This window comes from Cuculus canorus, chromosome 15 (genome assembly GCF_017976375.1).
Source record: "Cuculus canorus isolate bCucCan1 chromosome 15, bCucCan1.pri, whole genome shotgun sequence".
Classification (NCBI taxonomy): Eukaryota; Metazoa; Chordata; class Aves; order Cuculiformes; family Cuculidae; genus Cuculus; species Cuculus canorus.
In genome coordinates this window covers 10,389,101-10,405,800 of record NC_071415.1, presented here as the reverse complement: position 1 = coordinate 10,405,800, position 16,700 = coordinate 10,389,101, and the positions used below count along the sequence as shown (strand labels likewise).

The window sequence follows — 16,700 nt, the reverse complement described above, 5'->3', positions numbered from 1 at the left end:
AGTGAGAGTACAGCCATGGTGCAGGAGTGGGGTCATCCCTTGCAGCTCCACTGTCCCCTCCTAATCCATGACACACCAGCCCTGTGCATGCTGCGAGTGGCAATGGCAGGAAGGAGAGAGAGATGATTAAAGCAGCCTTTGATGAAGCAAAAATTAATAAACAAGCAGGCAATTGTGCTGGTCTTTATTTACTCCAGGATGACAGCGTGGAGCCGGCGTGGCGAGGCCGCTGCGGCCAGGTCCCACATCAAACAGCGGGGCAGCGCCAGGTGCGAGTGGACCACGCCAACGCCTCTTCTCTGACGGGTTTTTCCTGGCCCCAACAAACCCAGGAAGGTCCACATGGCTGTTCCTAATAGCAGGGACCCATCCCATGCTCGCGGAGGATATTGGGGTGAGTGGCAGACACTGTGTGCCACCGCGGAGTCCGAGTATGGCGGCACATGCTGGGCTGGGGTGCATTTTGGAGGTGCCAACTGGCATGTTCATCTAGTCCCCATGTTTCTCCTGCCCTGGTGATGTTCCACAGGTGTGGAAGTCCCTGCTCTGGCCCTTGTCTGGCTGCTGTGCAGAATTAGGGCTGGGAGAGTACAAACAGAGCCAGCGTGTGCCTGTGAGTTGGATCCTCAGCCACCCAGAGCCAGGAGGGCGAACCCACGCCCTCACGCTGGTCCTTATCGCCCGGTCGGGCGTATTCACCTGCCGGGACTGCTGGTTCTGCTGGAAAACATGCCCTGGACAAACAGAGGAGTTCCCTGCCAGCCTTGGGGCGGTGGCACCTCTGTTCCTGCTTCATCCCTGCAGGTGCCCGGCACCACGGCACAAGGCTGCATGGCCAAGCTGAGCCGAACCCAGCCAAGCTGAGCTGAACTGAGCCGAGCCCAGCCCGGCCTGGCTAAGCCGAGCTGAGCCCAGATGAACCCAGCTGTGCAGAACTCAGTTGAGCCAAGCTGATCCCAGCCAAGCTGAACCATACCGAGCCAAGCTGAGCCCAGCCATGCCGAGCCAAGCTGAACCTAGCTATGCTGAACTCAACTGAGCTGAGCTGGACTGAAAGCAACCAAGCCAAGCGGGGCTGAATTGAGCTGAGCCACGCCAAGCTGAACAGAACCCAACCAAGCTGGGCCAAACCCAGCTGAGCCAGGGTGAGCTGGGCTGAGCTGAGCCAAACCTAGCTGAGCCAAGCCAAGATGGGCTGAGCCGAACCCAGGTGAACCCAGCTGAACAGAGTCAGGCTGAGCTGAGCTGAAGCCAGCTGAGCTGAGCCGAGCCAGGCTGAGATGAGCCGAGCCTAGCCGAGCCGAGCTGAACTCAGCCGAGTCGAGCCGAACGTAGCCGAGCCCAGCCGAGCCGAGCCGAACGCAGCCGAGCGGAGCCGAACGCATCCGAACGCCCCCGGGCCGCCCCGCCCCCGCCGAGCCGCGCCCTCCCCGCCCCTCGCTCCCCATTGGCCAGAGCCCCCCCCGGCCCGCGGCGGGCCCGCGCTCCCATTGGCCGCCAGCCCCGCCCGTCGGCGCGCGGCCCCGCCCCCTTCCCGCCCGCTGCAAACTTCGCGGGCGGCGCGTTCGGCAGCGGCGCCCGCAGCGCCCCGCACCATGCGCTGAGCCGCCTCGGCTGCCGGTTGCCATCCCAGCGCTTCGACTGATCGCTTTGGTTTGGTGGTTGTTGTTGTTTTTCCCCCGCCCGTTCGCGGTGTCGGTGCCCCCGGCGATGGGCGCGGCGGGCGGGCGCTCCGCGGGGCGCTGAGCGGCCGAGGTGGGGGGGGGGGGGGACGCGATGGCCGCCAAGGACAACCCCTGCAGGAAGTTCCAGGCCAACATCTTCAACAAAAGCAAGTGCCAGAACTGCTTCAAGCCTCGCGAGTCGCACCTGCTCAACGACGAGGACCTTAACCAGGTGGGAACTGACCCCAAAACGCACTGGGTTCACCCCAAAAATACGTTTCAGGAGAACCGTCCCCAGACCGCCCCCAGGCGGGAGGTTATGGGGTCCCCCCTGGTGTCTGGTGGCCCCTTGGCTAGGCAGGGGTGTCTGGTGGCCCCCTGGCTAGCCCAGGGTCCAAGGGGTGTCTGGTGGCCCCGTGGCTAGCCGAGGGTCCAAGGGGTGTCTGGTGGCCCCCTAGCTAGCCCAGGGTCCAAGGGGTGTCTGGTGGCCCCGTGGCTAGCCTGGGGTCCCACTGGGTGTCTGATGGCTCCCCTAATGTGCGGTGGCCCTGTGGCCAGTGCAGGGACCCCCTTGGGTGTCTGATGGCTCCCTTGGCCATCCCGGTGTCCAAGGGTTGTCTGATAGCCCCATGGCCAATGCAGGGTGCCCCTAGGGTGTCTGGTGGCCCCGTGGCCAGCGTGGGGTCCCCCGGGTGCTGGAGAGTCCCTTGGGTGCCTGGTGCTCAAGTCTGGTGTGTAGCTTAGGGTCCTGTGGATGCCTCTACGGACAGCCTAGGATCCTAAGGATAGTGTAGGGTCCTATGGGTGTCAGGATCCTCTGGATGGTATAGGGTCCCATGGGTAGTCCAGCATCCCTTGGTGTTATATGGTCCCAGAGGAGCCTCAGTTTATTGCCCAGGATCCTCTGGGTAGTGTAGGGTGCCATGTATGCCCTAGGATCCCACAGAGAGCACAAGGTCCCATGGATGTTCAGGTGCTCCATGGGTGCTCTCTGGTCGCGTAGGGTGTCCAGAGGTCCCGTGGGGTGCCTGCTGATCCCAGGGTATAGCACAGGGCCCTGTGCTATAGGGTATCTATGAATCCCGTGGCATCTCATAGGGTCCCATGGGGTGCCTGCTGCCCAATAGAACAGGGACCCACAGGTATCCATGAATCTCATGGGGTGTTCAGGAACCCCATGGGTGCCTTCTGGTTCCACAGGGTTTCCAGGGGTCCCGTGGAGTGTCTGGTGACCCCTGGAGCAGTGTAGGATCTCATGGGGTGCCTGCTGACCCAAGGGTTCATGTCGGGTCCCGTTGGGTGCCTGCTGACCCCCAGACAGCACAGGGACCCACAGGTATCCATGAATCCTGTGGGCTGTTCAGGAGCCCCATGGGTGCTCTCTGATTCTATAGGGTGTTCAATCTGTCCTGTGGGGTGCCTGTGGACCCCAGGGGTGGTGTGGGATTGGGTTGCGTGGGGTGCCTGCTGACCCCGCAGGTACCCAGGTGTCCCACAGGACACCCAGTGAACCTGCAGTGCCTGTGGGTCCTTTAGACATGGCCCACCCCCTTTCCTGGGGCCGTGTGGGGACCGGCACTTGCTCCTGAGGTGACCTCAACCCCTTTTTGGGGTGCATGGCAGCAGGTGGGGGGGGGCATCCAGTGGGCACCAATGGGAGATCCTGAAAGTCCTGGGAAAAACTAGGTTGTAAACACAACGTCCCCTCTGGGGGTGCCAGCCATAGCCGACTCTCCCACAGTCCCTGCTTTCCTGGGGGGGACAGGACCCCTTCCCGGCCAGGGTGCTGCACAGACGGGCTGGGGGGCTTCCAGGGATAGGCCTTCCTCCTCCTCTTCCTCCTTCTCTTCTTCCCAGGCCTGACACAGGCCCGGAGGCTGGTGTGCATGCATCATGGGGGCCTTTAGGGGTGTAGAACCCCGTATGTCATGTTGGGGTGTGGAGAACAGGGCTCCCCTCCATCCTCTCACACCTTTCTGTGCCGGGCCTGCCATCCCCGTTCCCGATCCTATTATGGCAATGAGATCAGACATATTGCTGTGCTCGCTGGGGGCGGGGGGGCACAATGAAATCTGAGGGCTAATATGGAAAAAATGTAACTGGAAAAAATGCCGTGGTGTGTGCGGGAAGGGGCGGGCGGCGGGGAGCATCGCAGCTGTGCCCAGACAAAGGAGCCATCCCAGAGGGGGCTCGGGAAGCGCCCCCCACTCCCAGCTGGCCCCTTCTCGCTGCCCTGACTCGGGTTTTACCGCTTCATGGGCGTGATGCTGATTTATTTTTATTGGGGGGGGTTCAAAGCATTGCATGCTGCTCCTGTCGCCCCTGCCTGCCCCCATCACGGGGGGCCCTGGGGACCCAGCGCTGTGTTTCGGGCAGCCCCTTGTTTGCTTTGTTCCCATCAGGGTGGCAGGTGGTCCTGGAGGGCTGCCACCACGGCTGGCTCCCGTGGGGATGGGGTCAAGCCCCGTGGCCAGATCCAGGCCCCACGCGGGGGGCTCCGCTTGGGAAAACGGCACAATCCTGCTCGCCTTTCTCCCTTGCAGTCGGAGTGAAGTAATCCCGCTTCCCAGATAAGATGGTGGCTCTGGTAGCGTGTGATGCACGCACGCACACTCCTGCCCTGCCATGTGGCCCCCCCTGTGCCCAGAAGCCCCTGGCCATGGCCAGCCCAGCACTTCCCCACCACCCTTCCCACCTCCCCTCCGAATCTGTGTCCCTTCTTGGAGGGGGAGGCAGCTTAGCTGGATGTGGGGGTGTGTTCTCTCCGAAGCACACCCAGGAATAACGGTTCATTTAACAGGTCTGAATTCTTTTGGCTGTTTAATTTTGGTTTTTTTAAGCTTGATTGAGGTAGGGGGGATCCCAGGCCATGGCTCTGGGGCTCAGCACATCCTGCTCACCCTGTGGACACGGACTGTGCTAGTGATTACCTAGAGTCAGGCTAGAAAAGTCCTTTTGAGTCATCTGACCTTTCTACTTGGCTTGCAGGAAAGGTGAAGGTACTTCACACTTACGTACTTGTGTCTTTTTTTGATTTTTATTATATAAAAATACCTGTGTGGGTGTTTGGAGCTGCCCCTCCTGTTTCTCAGGGTGCTGCAGGGCTTCAGAGCCGCTTGGGGCAGAGACCAGTGCATGTTTGCAAAGAGTCACAAATATTCGGTGGTAGTAGTGGATTTCCATAGTACTCAGGAACTGAATTAGGAACAGGGCTGGGAGGAGGGAAGTCAGCCCCAAACATCAGTATTAATGAGCTGGAGCTCTCTTAATATTAATCAGACTTAGCACTTCCAACTTCAAAGGGCTGCATGGACGCTAAGTCCCTAATCCCAGGAGCGCTGTGTTCACGAGTTGTTTTTGTGTGTAGCTGTGCTGCCAGATGGGGGTCAGTGTGGCTGGGGTTGGGTATGTGTGGTCCCACCACCCTTTGAAGCTGTCCCTCCTGGGGCTGTGGGTCGGAGACAATGCGCCTTTGACCCCTTTCCCCCCTGAGCCTGTGTTGGACCTTCTGAGGTGCCCACACGGCATAGGAAAAATGGGGGCAGTCACTGTGTCTGCTCCTCTTTTGGAAAAACCTGTTGCTGTGGGTCTACCCTGATGAACCTGAGCCCAGTGATCCTCTGCAGTGGTTGGATTTGGCCCATGGTCCCTGGCAGATACAGTGCTGTTGATGTCCTGTCTCCTCCCCCCACCCATCACCAGCTCTGCTTGTGCTGCCCCTTTACTGGCAAGGGAGAAATTCCCTTTCTGTGGGAGTTCCCTCTTTCCTGGCAAGACATGCCTGCCCTGGCACTGCACAATCCCTTTTAACCTCCTGCAAACCTCAAGGTCAGCTTTCCAGAGCCTGCCCTCGGTGGGTGGATGGTTCCTGGGGACCCTCTTCCACATCCAGGAGGAAGCCGGGCTGGCCAGCAGGACACTCTTCCCAAGCAAGCCACACCAGGGCTCTGCAGGGCTGTGGGGGTGTCCCTGTGGGGTCCCATGCCAGTTGGCCCGGACCGAGCTTTGCCTGCATGCAAGCCTTTGGTTCCTAAAGAAGGTGAACACCACCCCCCAACCCCAATAGGAATAGGCTGGGAATTAACCTCAAAGCTTGGCCTGAATTGGAAGAGCAGAGTGTAAAGCAGTTGCTTTTAATTTTCTCCATGCGTATGCTCTCTCGGGGCGTGGGGACTGGCACAGATAGAGGAATTTGAGGACAGTTTTCCAGCTACCAGTGTCTTTTTTTTTTTCTTTTTTTTTTTTTTTTTCTTTTTGAGACTGTGGCATGGATGCCCAGAGGACCACCCAGTTGGAAAACTCTGCTCACAGACTTTTCCCACTGTCTCCTCCCGCCTCAGCCCGTGACACCCCTGCCTAGTGGCCAGGGGATGGTGGTTATTTCCATCTCTCCTCTTTTGGACATTATCTTTTCCTACTGTTCTGGATGCCGAACAGCTGGCTGCCAGCAGCCCCGAGGCCATAGTGTCAGCGTAGGGTCGTAGGCTTGGCTTTGCTCTGGGTACTGCATTGATGGGGCTGTGATTCCCTAGACTGTGGTCTTATCCTGGCTCTGCATTGTCCAGAGGGCAGCAGGGTGAGGGATCATGTCCTTGATAAACTTTCACCTTCAACCCTTGCTGTTCGGGGAAGGAAAATTACCCTTTTTCCTGGAAAGCAGCCCCTGCGCTTGCATTCCCTGCTCCTGGCTGCTTGTATCATGCTGCAAAAATCCTCCTCTACTGGACTAATGATTAGGACCAAACACGGGGAGATTCTCTGCAAATGTCAGACCCGCCCCATCAGCAGTGGCAGCTGGGAGGGACGTGGGAGGCCTGGCCAGAGGCGCTGGGGTGGGCAGGATCGCAGTGACTGTTCCCCACAGGTTGCATCTCGCCCTTGGGAGAGCAGTGTACAGACAGTGGGTGCTCAGGAGGGATGTGAAGTTGAATGCCAAGGTCACCTTTGGGTGCACTTAACCCTCTGTGTGGCCTAGGGGAAGGGCATGGTGGGGCCTTTGGGTGCCAGAGAACCATCCCCTTTGCTCACTTATTTGCTGCTTTTTTTTTTGCATGGCGCCGCAACTTATCTGCTCTGGCACCCGAGGAAGCGATAAATCCCCTCTCCAGCACTCTGGAGAAATGTTGCAGCTTCTTCCAGGCACAGAAGGAGCCGGTTGTGGGAGCTGGTTAGATATGCTTGCTCCCGGCGGGGCACACTGGGCTCTGAGGCTGATCGAGGAAGGGGAGCTGGGATTGCGAAGCCTGTTCCTTCCCACTTATATTTTGCTGCTGCTTGACAAATTGCTTGTGTGTGCTCAGCCAACCTCTTCCAGCTCTTGCTCCAACTGCCCAAGCCGATGGCAGTGCTAGGGCTCAAGCATGGCCCTGGGGCCAGAGCCAGAGTATTTCAAGGAGACTGACTGTTTGCACGAAGGGTGAATTCAACCTTTCCCCTTCCTGTTCCTGCTGTAGGTCTGTCACTCCCACTGCCCACGCAGCAGACTGCCCAGGCAGCTCTATCCTTTGGGGTTTGTGGGTGGCTCGATCAGGGCTGCCCATGTGCTGGGAGGGTTGTGCTGCATGTTGTGCCCACCAGCCACCCCCCGGCAGTGGCACCTCGTGCTCCTGATGCCCCAGGTCTGGTCTGGTTTGGGCTCTGCTTTTACAATGAGTTGTGTTGGTGGTGGAAGCCTGACCTGGGCGATGTGCAGCTTTGGCAGCAGCTGGCTTGTGCTGTGCAAATGTGTTTTTATGGGAGAGTGGGAGGTAGATGAAGAGGATGCTGTCCCCAGGAGCTGCCCAGGTCTCAAGCTGGAGAAAGCTGAGCTTAGACCAAACTTGAGGGCAGTGAGTGGCTGTCTGGATATAGAGCTGGGGGATGGAGAGCGCTTTCATGCTGGGAGCAGTTGTGGACACCCACTGGCAGCACGCAGCCTCCCACGCTGGTGTTTTGACCCACTCTGCTGCCCGTCGCCAAGTGTCATACAGTAGAGGGGAAACATTGTACAGGCAGCGAAGCTGAGATATGAGTGGCTTAACCACCAGGGCTGGGCTACATCCCTGTCCCCTAGGATTGCTGCTGGAGTGCAGGTGTGCACAGCGGCATTAACAGAGCCTCTGGCTGGGTTCGTGAGTCTCGGGTGGTCCATGTGGCATCCCACTGAGAGCACACAAATGTTAAGTGATACCTGTCTCTCAGTTCCCAGAAACCATGCTGTAGAAACCCTGCTTGTGTATTGCATCCCATTCCCTGCCCTAGCACCATGTCACCCTCCCCATTCCTGCTGGCTGACGATTCCTCCAACTCACCCATCAGCGCTGTTCTCATGGGCTCCAAGGTTTGCAAATCTGAGAGCAGAGCGGAGCTGAAACCACCCAGATTTCCTCTTTTGAGGTTGCAACCACGGCGTTTGTGGTAGCTTTCCCCATGAGCTGTGCCAGAAACTTGTCCCTGTCTCCTAGGAGCTCTGACCGGTTTAGAAGCTGATGCACAGGAGATGGTGACCTTGCTGTTTGCTGTGGGTCCAGCTGAGAGCTGTGACCCTGTTGCTGAGTACTGAGAGGAGTGTGCAGCGAGCAGCTGGCACTGCTTTCAGAGAGGTCCGTTTTTGGACTAAAACCATAAAGGTGGTGGGATGGGAGTTACTGTGGTTTCACCCACAGTCTGGGTCAGGCTGGGGCTATTGTTTTCTAGCAGGACTGCTAGAAGCCCCGGCACAACTTCACTGGTGCACGGGGCTCTCTGCATTCAGCATTGCAGGCAGAGGCTAAAGCTCTGCTGCAACGGTCCATTTGTTTTCCCCTTCCCACTCAGTTGCCAAGCCTGAACAAAACAAGCCCTGCCTCCACCCGAGACAGGCTGATTACGTCTGCCGGCAGCCTAAACAGATTATCCCTCCTGCCACGTGCTCAGAGCCAGGAGTCTCTCCCGGCAATGGATTTGGACTTCCTTTGGAGCATGTTGGTGTGGGTGGGGACTGGCATCCCAGCATCCCAGTGGGGATGTGGTTGTTCTGCCATGGGGCTGAGTCTGGACCCTAAGAGGAGATGTGGATGTCAGCAAAGATCTCCAGTGAGCAACGAGCTCCTGCAGGTGCTGTATGACTGGCACTGCGTGGCTCGACTCGGTGCTGCTGATGCCCTGCTTGGCTGGCTGGTTTGCACGGGGGAGGAAAGAGATGAAGGTACCACTAACAAACACTGCTGGCGTGGAAATCAGTCCAACAGGCACACTGGTTGGTGTCGCAGTCCACCTCCGGCCCAGTGACCTGGTGCTCTGTGTGCTTGTCAGGCTCCTGTCACTTATACTGCCTGCTGGAAGCAGGCGACGGTCCCCTCTCTGCCCTGCAGCCCTGAGGATGTGCGGGCGTTACTGTATCACCCTGGGTTTTGGGAATTGCTGAGGGGCTCTGTGCGTCTCTTGAGCCTAGTCTCCCAGCTGCTGGGGGTTGCATTCCCAGTGCTAATGGAGCTGGTTAGGGTGGGATGGTTTGTCCATGCCTGGGCAGCATCAGCGCAGCAGCCTGACAGCTTCGTGTAAACTGAGCTGGGGCCGCTTCCTTCTCTGTTTCCTCCCACCCGCCGTGCTTCCAGCCTAGGCTGGAGGCAGCATCCTGCCCCTTGATGCGACGCAGACCTGCGGGGCGAAGGGATTGATGCGGCGGCTGGGCAGTGACCTGAGAGGTGGGTGAGGGGCTGTGGAGCACCCGCAGCACAGCTCCCGCGGTGAGCCATAAAGCTGAGCAAGGCCAGGTGGGATCAGAAGCGTACCTGGGCGTTCCCAGAGGTGTGACAGGAAGCAAACAGTGACGCAGGGACGTTTCTGCCTGAGTCAGCATCTGCTAGTCCCACGGGATAGAACAGAACCAGGCACTGTTGTGCTGCAGACTGGCCGCACCTCCCGTGCTGTAGTGTCCTAAGAAGGCTCTGTTGGCTCTATCCCTTTTTATGGGTGGCGAAGCGCCTGTAGATTTCTCCTAGACTGGCGAGGGCAGTGGCTTTGGCAGCTCCTGGCTGAGGTCTTCGTGGGTTGTTGGCTTTGTCACCACGAGCTGTGCTGGAGGAACCGGCTCTCCTCTTTCTGTCTGCCCTGCAAGCGTCACCCACCCCACCCAGATGTGGATGCATCGCACTGCCGGCAGCTGCCCTTCACTCTGCTTTTGACATCGTTTTGTGGCTCACCCTTCGGCCGGGTTCTGTCTGGATACCAGCAAAGCCACCCAGTGCCTGAGGATCCAGTGTGTCTGCTACCTGCAGGGAAACCTCCTGGAGCTGCCCTTTGGACATCACCAGTACTCATGGGAGGCAGATGAGGCTTTGCATGGTCACAGGCATCCTGGGAACTCCAGGGTTGCTCAAACAGCACCTCTTAATGTGAGATTGGACGGATCTGCTTGGACAGGAGAAGTTTTTGCTCTGAGCTCTAGCTCAGTACTGGGTGTTGCATTTTCCTTCACTTCCTGAGCTCTCCGGAGGAAGCTAAGCTGTGTGAAGCGAGGTGTGACTCCAGCTCCATCCTGGTGCAATAACACTCCCCTGGACCTGCCTCCCACGGCACCATCGAGTGGGTTTAAAATAAACCTTGCTTCAGCAAGGCTGTTCCGATGCAGGTGCGACAGGTTTATTTCAGACACTTGGTGTGCTAATTCGTAGCCTTTTTATTTAGGCTTGTACCTCTTGGGGCATTTGCTTGGTTTTAGCAGTAGCTTGTTTTGGTTTGGCTTTAAAAAGCACTGCTGAGTATTCTTGTCTTGGTGGGTAGAACCAAGCTGCCTGCACCAACTGGCTCTAACTCATACCTTTCAGCTATTTTGGTTTCAATATCTGAAATTGGATGCTTCTGCTGAAATAAGTATAGCCCGCTGGTGCTTTTTTATGACACTGGTAAAGAAATGACCGTGCTCTATGTTAGGGATATATATTTCAGGTGCTCAGTGCAGCTGGCTGAGCCAAAATTGGAGAGGTTGAGTGCAAAATAATCTATGGTGTGGGGTGTGAGCCAGGCTGAGGTCGGGCAGGGCTTCTCACCTGCAATACTGGGTTAAGGCTGCTCACTGCTGCCCCTGGTTATGGTGTCGCCTGTTTGGGTTTCATGGTTATTTCATCCCTTGAGTGACACTTGGATGAGCCCGCTACCCGTCACACTGTGGGCTGTGTGGGGCTGAGTGCTGCTGAGGTGCAGTGGGGTTCCCGGGGCAGGAGGGCTGCCGCACTGTGGCTTGTGTTGGGGAGAAGTTTTGCTTGTGGGGCTTCACTGGGCTGAACACTTGGCCATGCCCAAGGGCTGTGCTGGGGCATGGAGGGGAAACTCGAGGGATGGAGGAGGGCTGAGCCCTCCAAGCAACTTTGCTGCCCATAGCATCACTGCCAAGGGCTCCTTGGGGTGCGGCCTTAGCATGGCGGTGCCAGGCATTGGAGATGGTGCCAAGCATTGAGGATGCTGCGTCCTGCTTTTGCTGTCACCCTCTTTCTTGTTCCTGGGTGGTGAAGGCTGCTCACGGTATCTTCTCAAGCACCAGAGCTGGTGGCTCAAGGCTCACTGTGAGTGGCTTACATGGGAGTTTTGGGACTTCCCTTCCCTGCCACAGTGACCCACTGAAGGCACTTAGCAGCTCTCTGGTAGGTCATCTTCAGTTATTTATTTGCAATTTTACTTCTCCACCATAAAACGTAAGAGAAATCTGGGAAAGGCCCTCACATGAGTGGCCATGGCCACATCCCAGCATGATGAGGAGCAATGGGAGTCCCTGCTCCAAAGTCCTCTCCTTGTGTGGGCACGGATGCATCATGGGTGCCTTTGGGTGGGGGCGCGGGGCGGGCTGGCTGTGGGGTGCGCCGGGGGAGTGGCGGAGCACAACTCGCCCTGCCAGGTGTCGGCAGCGTGGGCGGCATAACCGGGCTCAGAGCGGGTCCCACGACCGCTGGGAGGCAGGATGAGGGCCATGGGCGAGCAGGGTACCAGCATCCAGGTGAGCAGGACAGGGCTGGTGGGAGGGCTCCTTGCTGAGCCCAGGGTGGGCTGGGGGCTGCAGTGCCTGCGGGGTGCCTTACTGTACCAGTGAGATGTGGGTGAGGCTCACGCTGGTCCTGGGAACAGGCGGGTGCAGGGGTGCCCCAGCTCCTGGGAGGGAGGGGAGCGATTCTTCTAAATTGTATCCCAAATTTAGCAACCTGATCAGTGGGAGCCCATGAAAGAGGATTGGAACTGGATGATCTTTAAGGTCCCTTCCAACCCAACCCATTCTATGATCCCATTCCCAGCACTCCATTTGGTTTTAATCTCGTTTAAAGAGCAAGGAAGGAAGGAAGAAAGGTCTTAAATTGTGTTTTCCCAGCTGCTGGGAGAGCAAAACCTAGAACTGATATGTCATGTTGGGGGGTGGGAGGGGGAGATAAGAAATTTTGTTATTTCTTTTCACTTTATAAACAGTAAAGGGACTCCTCCGGCTTGTTTCCAGTTTGCTTACTCAGTGCTTCATGGATTTGACAGTTTTTGGTGCATAGGCAGTTTCTTCTATTGTTCACAGGGATTTTTCCAGAGGGGAAACTTTTTTTTTGACATTACAAAACCACAGAAACTGGCAGGAAGAATCTAGGGGAGGTATGGAATTGGAAACAGTTTTAAGCTTAAGCGAGGGGGAAGAAAAGCGTGAGAGCAGCAAGATTAACCAAATAATTTCGAGAGGAGCTGGGAATGTATGTCCTTGTCACTGTGCAGCTGGACCAGGCTGGGCACGCACAGATGTTTCTTGGTGGAAAGCAGCGTCCCCAGACCCAGGGATGTTCCTGAATCTGAATCTGCCCTGGGTTTCCTCCCTCCTGGCCCATCCTGTTACCTCCACAGAACCGCCTTGCCGGTGTGGCAATGCCTCACCAGTCTTGCACCAGGATTCAGCCCCAGCCCTTGCCAGGAATGGGGTTGGCTAATAGTTCACAGCTTGACAAGCAGCAGGAGTGGTGCCTGTAGGACTTTGTGGGGGAGGATGTGCCTGGTGCCCATCCTCATTCCACTGCTTGCCATGGGTCTGTTTCACACCGACCACTTCTGCACCCAAACCACTGGTGGAAAGAGCCTGGATATATAAATGCTGATAGATGGTAGTGCTGTAAGGCATTTCTTTCCGAGTATTCTTTCCCTTTCTCTTCCCAGCTGGCTGAATGAGCTGTTTTCCCTCTGCCTGGCTCTGACCTTCCTGCGTGCTCAGCTGTGGGCTGCTGGAAGCTGCTGGCGGGGAGGAGCGAGCTGGCAGGGGCCACCCCTGCGGGGAAACGGGTGTTGGATGTGCATGGCACGGGAAGCGGCTGCAAGCTGGAGAACTGCCAGCGCTGGGTAGTTTTTCCTCTCTCAATTAACAAAAGGAAAACATCGAGCACTCCTTTGGAGGATGTTTTTATTTTGGAGTAGAGGCATGCTGCTGATGGCAAAAGGAAGAGCTGTCGGTGAGGATGGGCTCTGCAGCTTGGCAGTACCTGTGGGGTTGACACTCTTGGCACGATGCCATGCAGAAGCAGCTGAGTTCAGTGTTTGTGGCTGGAGTTTGACCTACTCTCAAGTTCTCATCTTAGTCCTGTTTGCACACAGTGTATATAACACCATGGGTTGCCATCGAGCATAGTGTTCCCTCTGCTGCCAGGGCTGCATTTGCCCATCTGCAGGAGCCTGAACTCATGCAGCCGCCTTCACACTGGGGGCTGGTGCAGTTTCTCATGGTCCCCGACCATCGATCTCCCAGGTCCACACAGTGGACACAGGTCCACAGTGAGCCGGTTTCCTCTGTGTCTGATGTGTTTCTCTGCTGTTTCTTTGCAGGCCAAACCCATTTATGGTGGCTGGCTGCTGCTGGCCCCAGAAGGAACGGACTTTGACAACCCTGTCCATCGCTCCCGGGTAAGTGAAGCCATGACGTCCTCTTCTTGTGCTGTGGTTGGGGGTGACAGGAGGAGTGGTAAGGGCTTGTTCCTGCCTGCAGAGGCTGCTGCCACAGGCGCCTCCATGCACCCATCCTCTTGTGTAAACCAGGAAGGCAGGAGATGTTCCCTGCAGCAGGACTCAAATGCCTTCTCTGGGATGTGAGGTCTTTTATGCTGGGCAGTAGACTGGGTGCTCATCAGGCTCAGTCTGTGCAGTTTTATTGCTTGCTGCTCCTGCGTTTTGGTGCCTTGATGGCTGGAGTCTGGGTGGCCTGACATGTGCCACGCTGATGGGAAGGCTCTGAGGCTGGCTGGGTGTGGGCTGTGTGGCTCTGAGCTGTGCTGGGACCATCAGCAAGACACGAAGTTTACCTTTGGTGCTTGGAAACAGCTACTTTATTTTCTGCAGCTCATCATGGGCATGCCTGGAGCCCTGATGGGAGGCTGCATCACATCCCCTGACATGGAAACCCATTAGTCAGACAGGTCCTGCAGCAAGGAAGTGGCTGAGAGGTGATTTTTGTTTGCTATAACCCTGCGAAGCTCTGAAGACAAGTGTGTTGGCAGCACCCGTAGACAGAGCAGGGTACACAGCTCCTGCCCAAAGGGGTTTGCTCATTCCTTGCAGAAACAGCAGTATTGTGTGGAGTTGGAGCATCCCCTACTTTCCTGCCCTGTGGGGTGTGAGGCCCAGAGGGACATGGCCAGACCGATGCCCTCTCACCTCTGGCTTGTGAGAACTCCCAGACTGTTCTTCCAGGGAACTTGCTGCTGAGGCTGCCAGGACAGGGCTGTTTTGTGCGTAGGAGGGATGGCAATGGTCCGTGAACCTTCTGTCCTGCAGCCAAAATGCTCTCAGAGCTGTTAGTAATAAAAAAACCTTTCCTGAGTGAACAGGAATTGGATTCTGAGTTCAGCCTGAGGTATATGGGTCGTTATTTGGAGTCACAACTAGTCGCAGGCTTGCTGGCCTAACATTGTGGGGATGTGGGACTCTATTCCCCCCTGGTGCGGGGGCTCTATGCTAAGCTGGGGCATGCAGAGGTCCACAGGGTCCCTTGGTTTTGCGTGTCCCTGAGCACCTTGGACTTTGCCCGAAGGGCTGAGAAATGTGAGATAAGAATTGCTGCACTGGGGCTATGAATCTAGGACCTTTTCTATTTCAGCCTGCTCAACCAGTTTTTGCTCTTGGCTGAAATCAACCTGGCACACACAAAAAAAGGCAGTTTTCCAGCCAGATCAGTTCTCCGATCTGGTTTGCTGTGCAGCTGCAAAAGCAGCGGTGCCAGCCTGGTGCTGGCGAAGGCAGAATCGCCTAGGCAGGAGCAGCCATCCTCCAGATCCAGCTGATGCACTTCTGGGACATATCCAATGTGACAGCCTGTCACCCTGCAGCACGTGCTGGAATAGAATGCGCAGGATGAAGCTGAGGGCTGTGAGTGCTTAGTTGGGAGATCCTTCTGGTATCCTACAGGACTTGGGTCTCTTGGAGAGCTGTGATGGGACTTGTGGGCGTTCTTCAGGAGAAGAGGAGAAATGTCCTGGTCCCAGCCTGTAGTCTTTTGTCCATGGCTGGTTTTGTCCTCTGTATGGTTAAACAAGGCCAGCTTAGGCTGAATGAAGAGACAAGTGGGTTGAGGAAGCAACCCCAAAACAGGCTCTCTTTGGGGGCCCACCAAAGTAGGCAGTAAATCAGTACTGAGCAGCGTGGGCTGATGCGAGCAGACATCATCAGAGCCCCTCTTAATGGCCTGGCAGGACCTTGCTTTGCAAAGCCGATGCCACTCCGAATGACTGCATTAGGAGCGTGAGGGGCTGTGCAGAAATACTTGTGCAACATTCACTGTTTAGGAGCAATCTCTGGAGTGTTGATGGGTTACCACCTACTTTTTTGGAAGCTGTCATCCAGAGCTCAGTGAGATTTAAGCACATGCCCTGTTGTCATGAGTCTCTCATCACAAAGGGTTTTGGTTCCTTTTCTTTGCTCTGGCCCCTGGTGCCCCTGTTGAGACCCAGGAGCCAGCGAACACTGCCTTATCCTGCCTTGCTGTCCTCTCTTGCAGAAATGGCAGCGTCGGTTCTTCATCCTCTACGAGCACGGGCTGCTGCGCTACGCCCTCGACGAGATGGTAAGTGCTGCCCAGTGGAGTGTGTAGCTGTGTTCAGGCTGGGGGGATTGGGCTGCCTGTGCTGTGGAGCCAGGGCCACCTCTGCTGCCTTTGGGAAGAGCCTCAGGCGATGCTCCTGGTGCACAGCATGGGGAGATCTCTGCTGAACTGGTGAAGAGTTTTGCTTTCTGGGTTTGACTTAGCGCCAGGCTGGGTTTGCACAGGAGCGTGGCAGAGAGTCTGTGGCTGTTTCGGAGGTGTGTGGGTCCCACCTGGCATGGGGCTGATTGAATGCCAATAGATCCCATGCTGTTGAGGAGTGCTGGGGGGTCTTCACCTCCTTTCTGCTCCGTTCCTCAGTGCCTGTTGGGGTTTGGTGGTGGTGAATCACCTTGGCAGTGCCCAGGAAGGAGGCCCTGCCCAGTGATGCCCATGGAAAGTAGGTCAGCTGGAATGCCTTCCTGCTGCTCGCCCATCCCAGAGCTGCAGCACGCCGCCAGCGCTGCTTCCCTCAGTAGAAGAGAGAGGGGAGACAAAAGGAAGGGAAACCCTCCATCCTCTGTGAGCTGCGATGTGGGACTGTTCAGCCCAGCAGGATCAGCCCTGCTGTGACCACCAGGGCTACTGATTTATCCTCCTGGCTACAGTGAGGCCCTAGGAGGGTGCCTGTGGTTAAGCGTGTCAGATCCGCCTGGGCAGGAGGCACACAAAGCTGGGCATGCCGGGATGTGGGGCAGCGTGTGTGCACATGTGGGACGGGGACATGTGGGGACCTGCGTCTGTGGTGGGGAGGTGTGCAGTGTGCCCTGGTCCTGCGCCGGTATCTCCTGTGAGGGCACTGTGGGCAGGGGGGCACAGCAGCACAGCCGGCATTGCTCGCGTTTCATGCCTTGTTTGTTTGTATTTTTTCTTGGGGTTGATCCAAGTGCCCTAAATAATTTAAATGTCTCAGGGAGGAGCAGTGGTGGCTTTCAATACATTTTTAGCATCTCAGCAACCTGGCTCTGCACTGGGCTGGTGTTTCATTTCCTACAGAG

At 56.8% G+C, this 16,700-nt stretch overlaps 1 protein-coding gene across 9 annotated transcripts in view; it reads left to right on the top strand.

Moving 5' to 3' along the window:
- Positions 1 to 1,556: 1,556 nt before the first annotated feature.
- MPRIP (myosin phosphatase Rho interacting protein) overlaps positions 1,557 to 16,700 on the top strand; it is an 83,619-nt gene continuing 68,475 nt past the window's right edge. For 4 of the 9 annotated variants that reach the window (XM_054080966.1, XM_054080965.1, XM_054080968.1 and 1 more), the window contains exons 1-3: positions 1,557 to 1,896; positions 13,455 to 13,532; positions 15,619 to 15,684. In XM_054080966.1, coding sequence (XP_053936941.1) covers positions 1,777 to 1,896; positions 13,455 to 13,532; positions 15,619 to 15,684 — 264 coding nt within the window. In that variant the 5' untranslated portion in view covers positions 1,557 to 1,776. Of the gene's footprint in view, positions 1,897 to 11,524; positions 11,614 to 13,454; positions 13,533 to 15,618; positions 15,685 to 16,700 lie in introns of those variants that run through there. The other 5 variants (XM_054080970.1, XM_054080964.1, XM_054080971.1 and 2 more) reach the window with 3 other exon arrangements.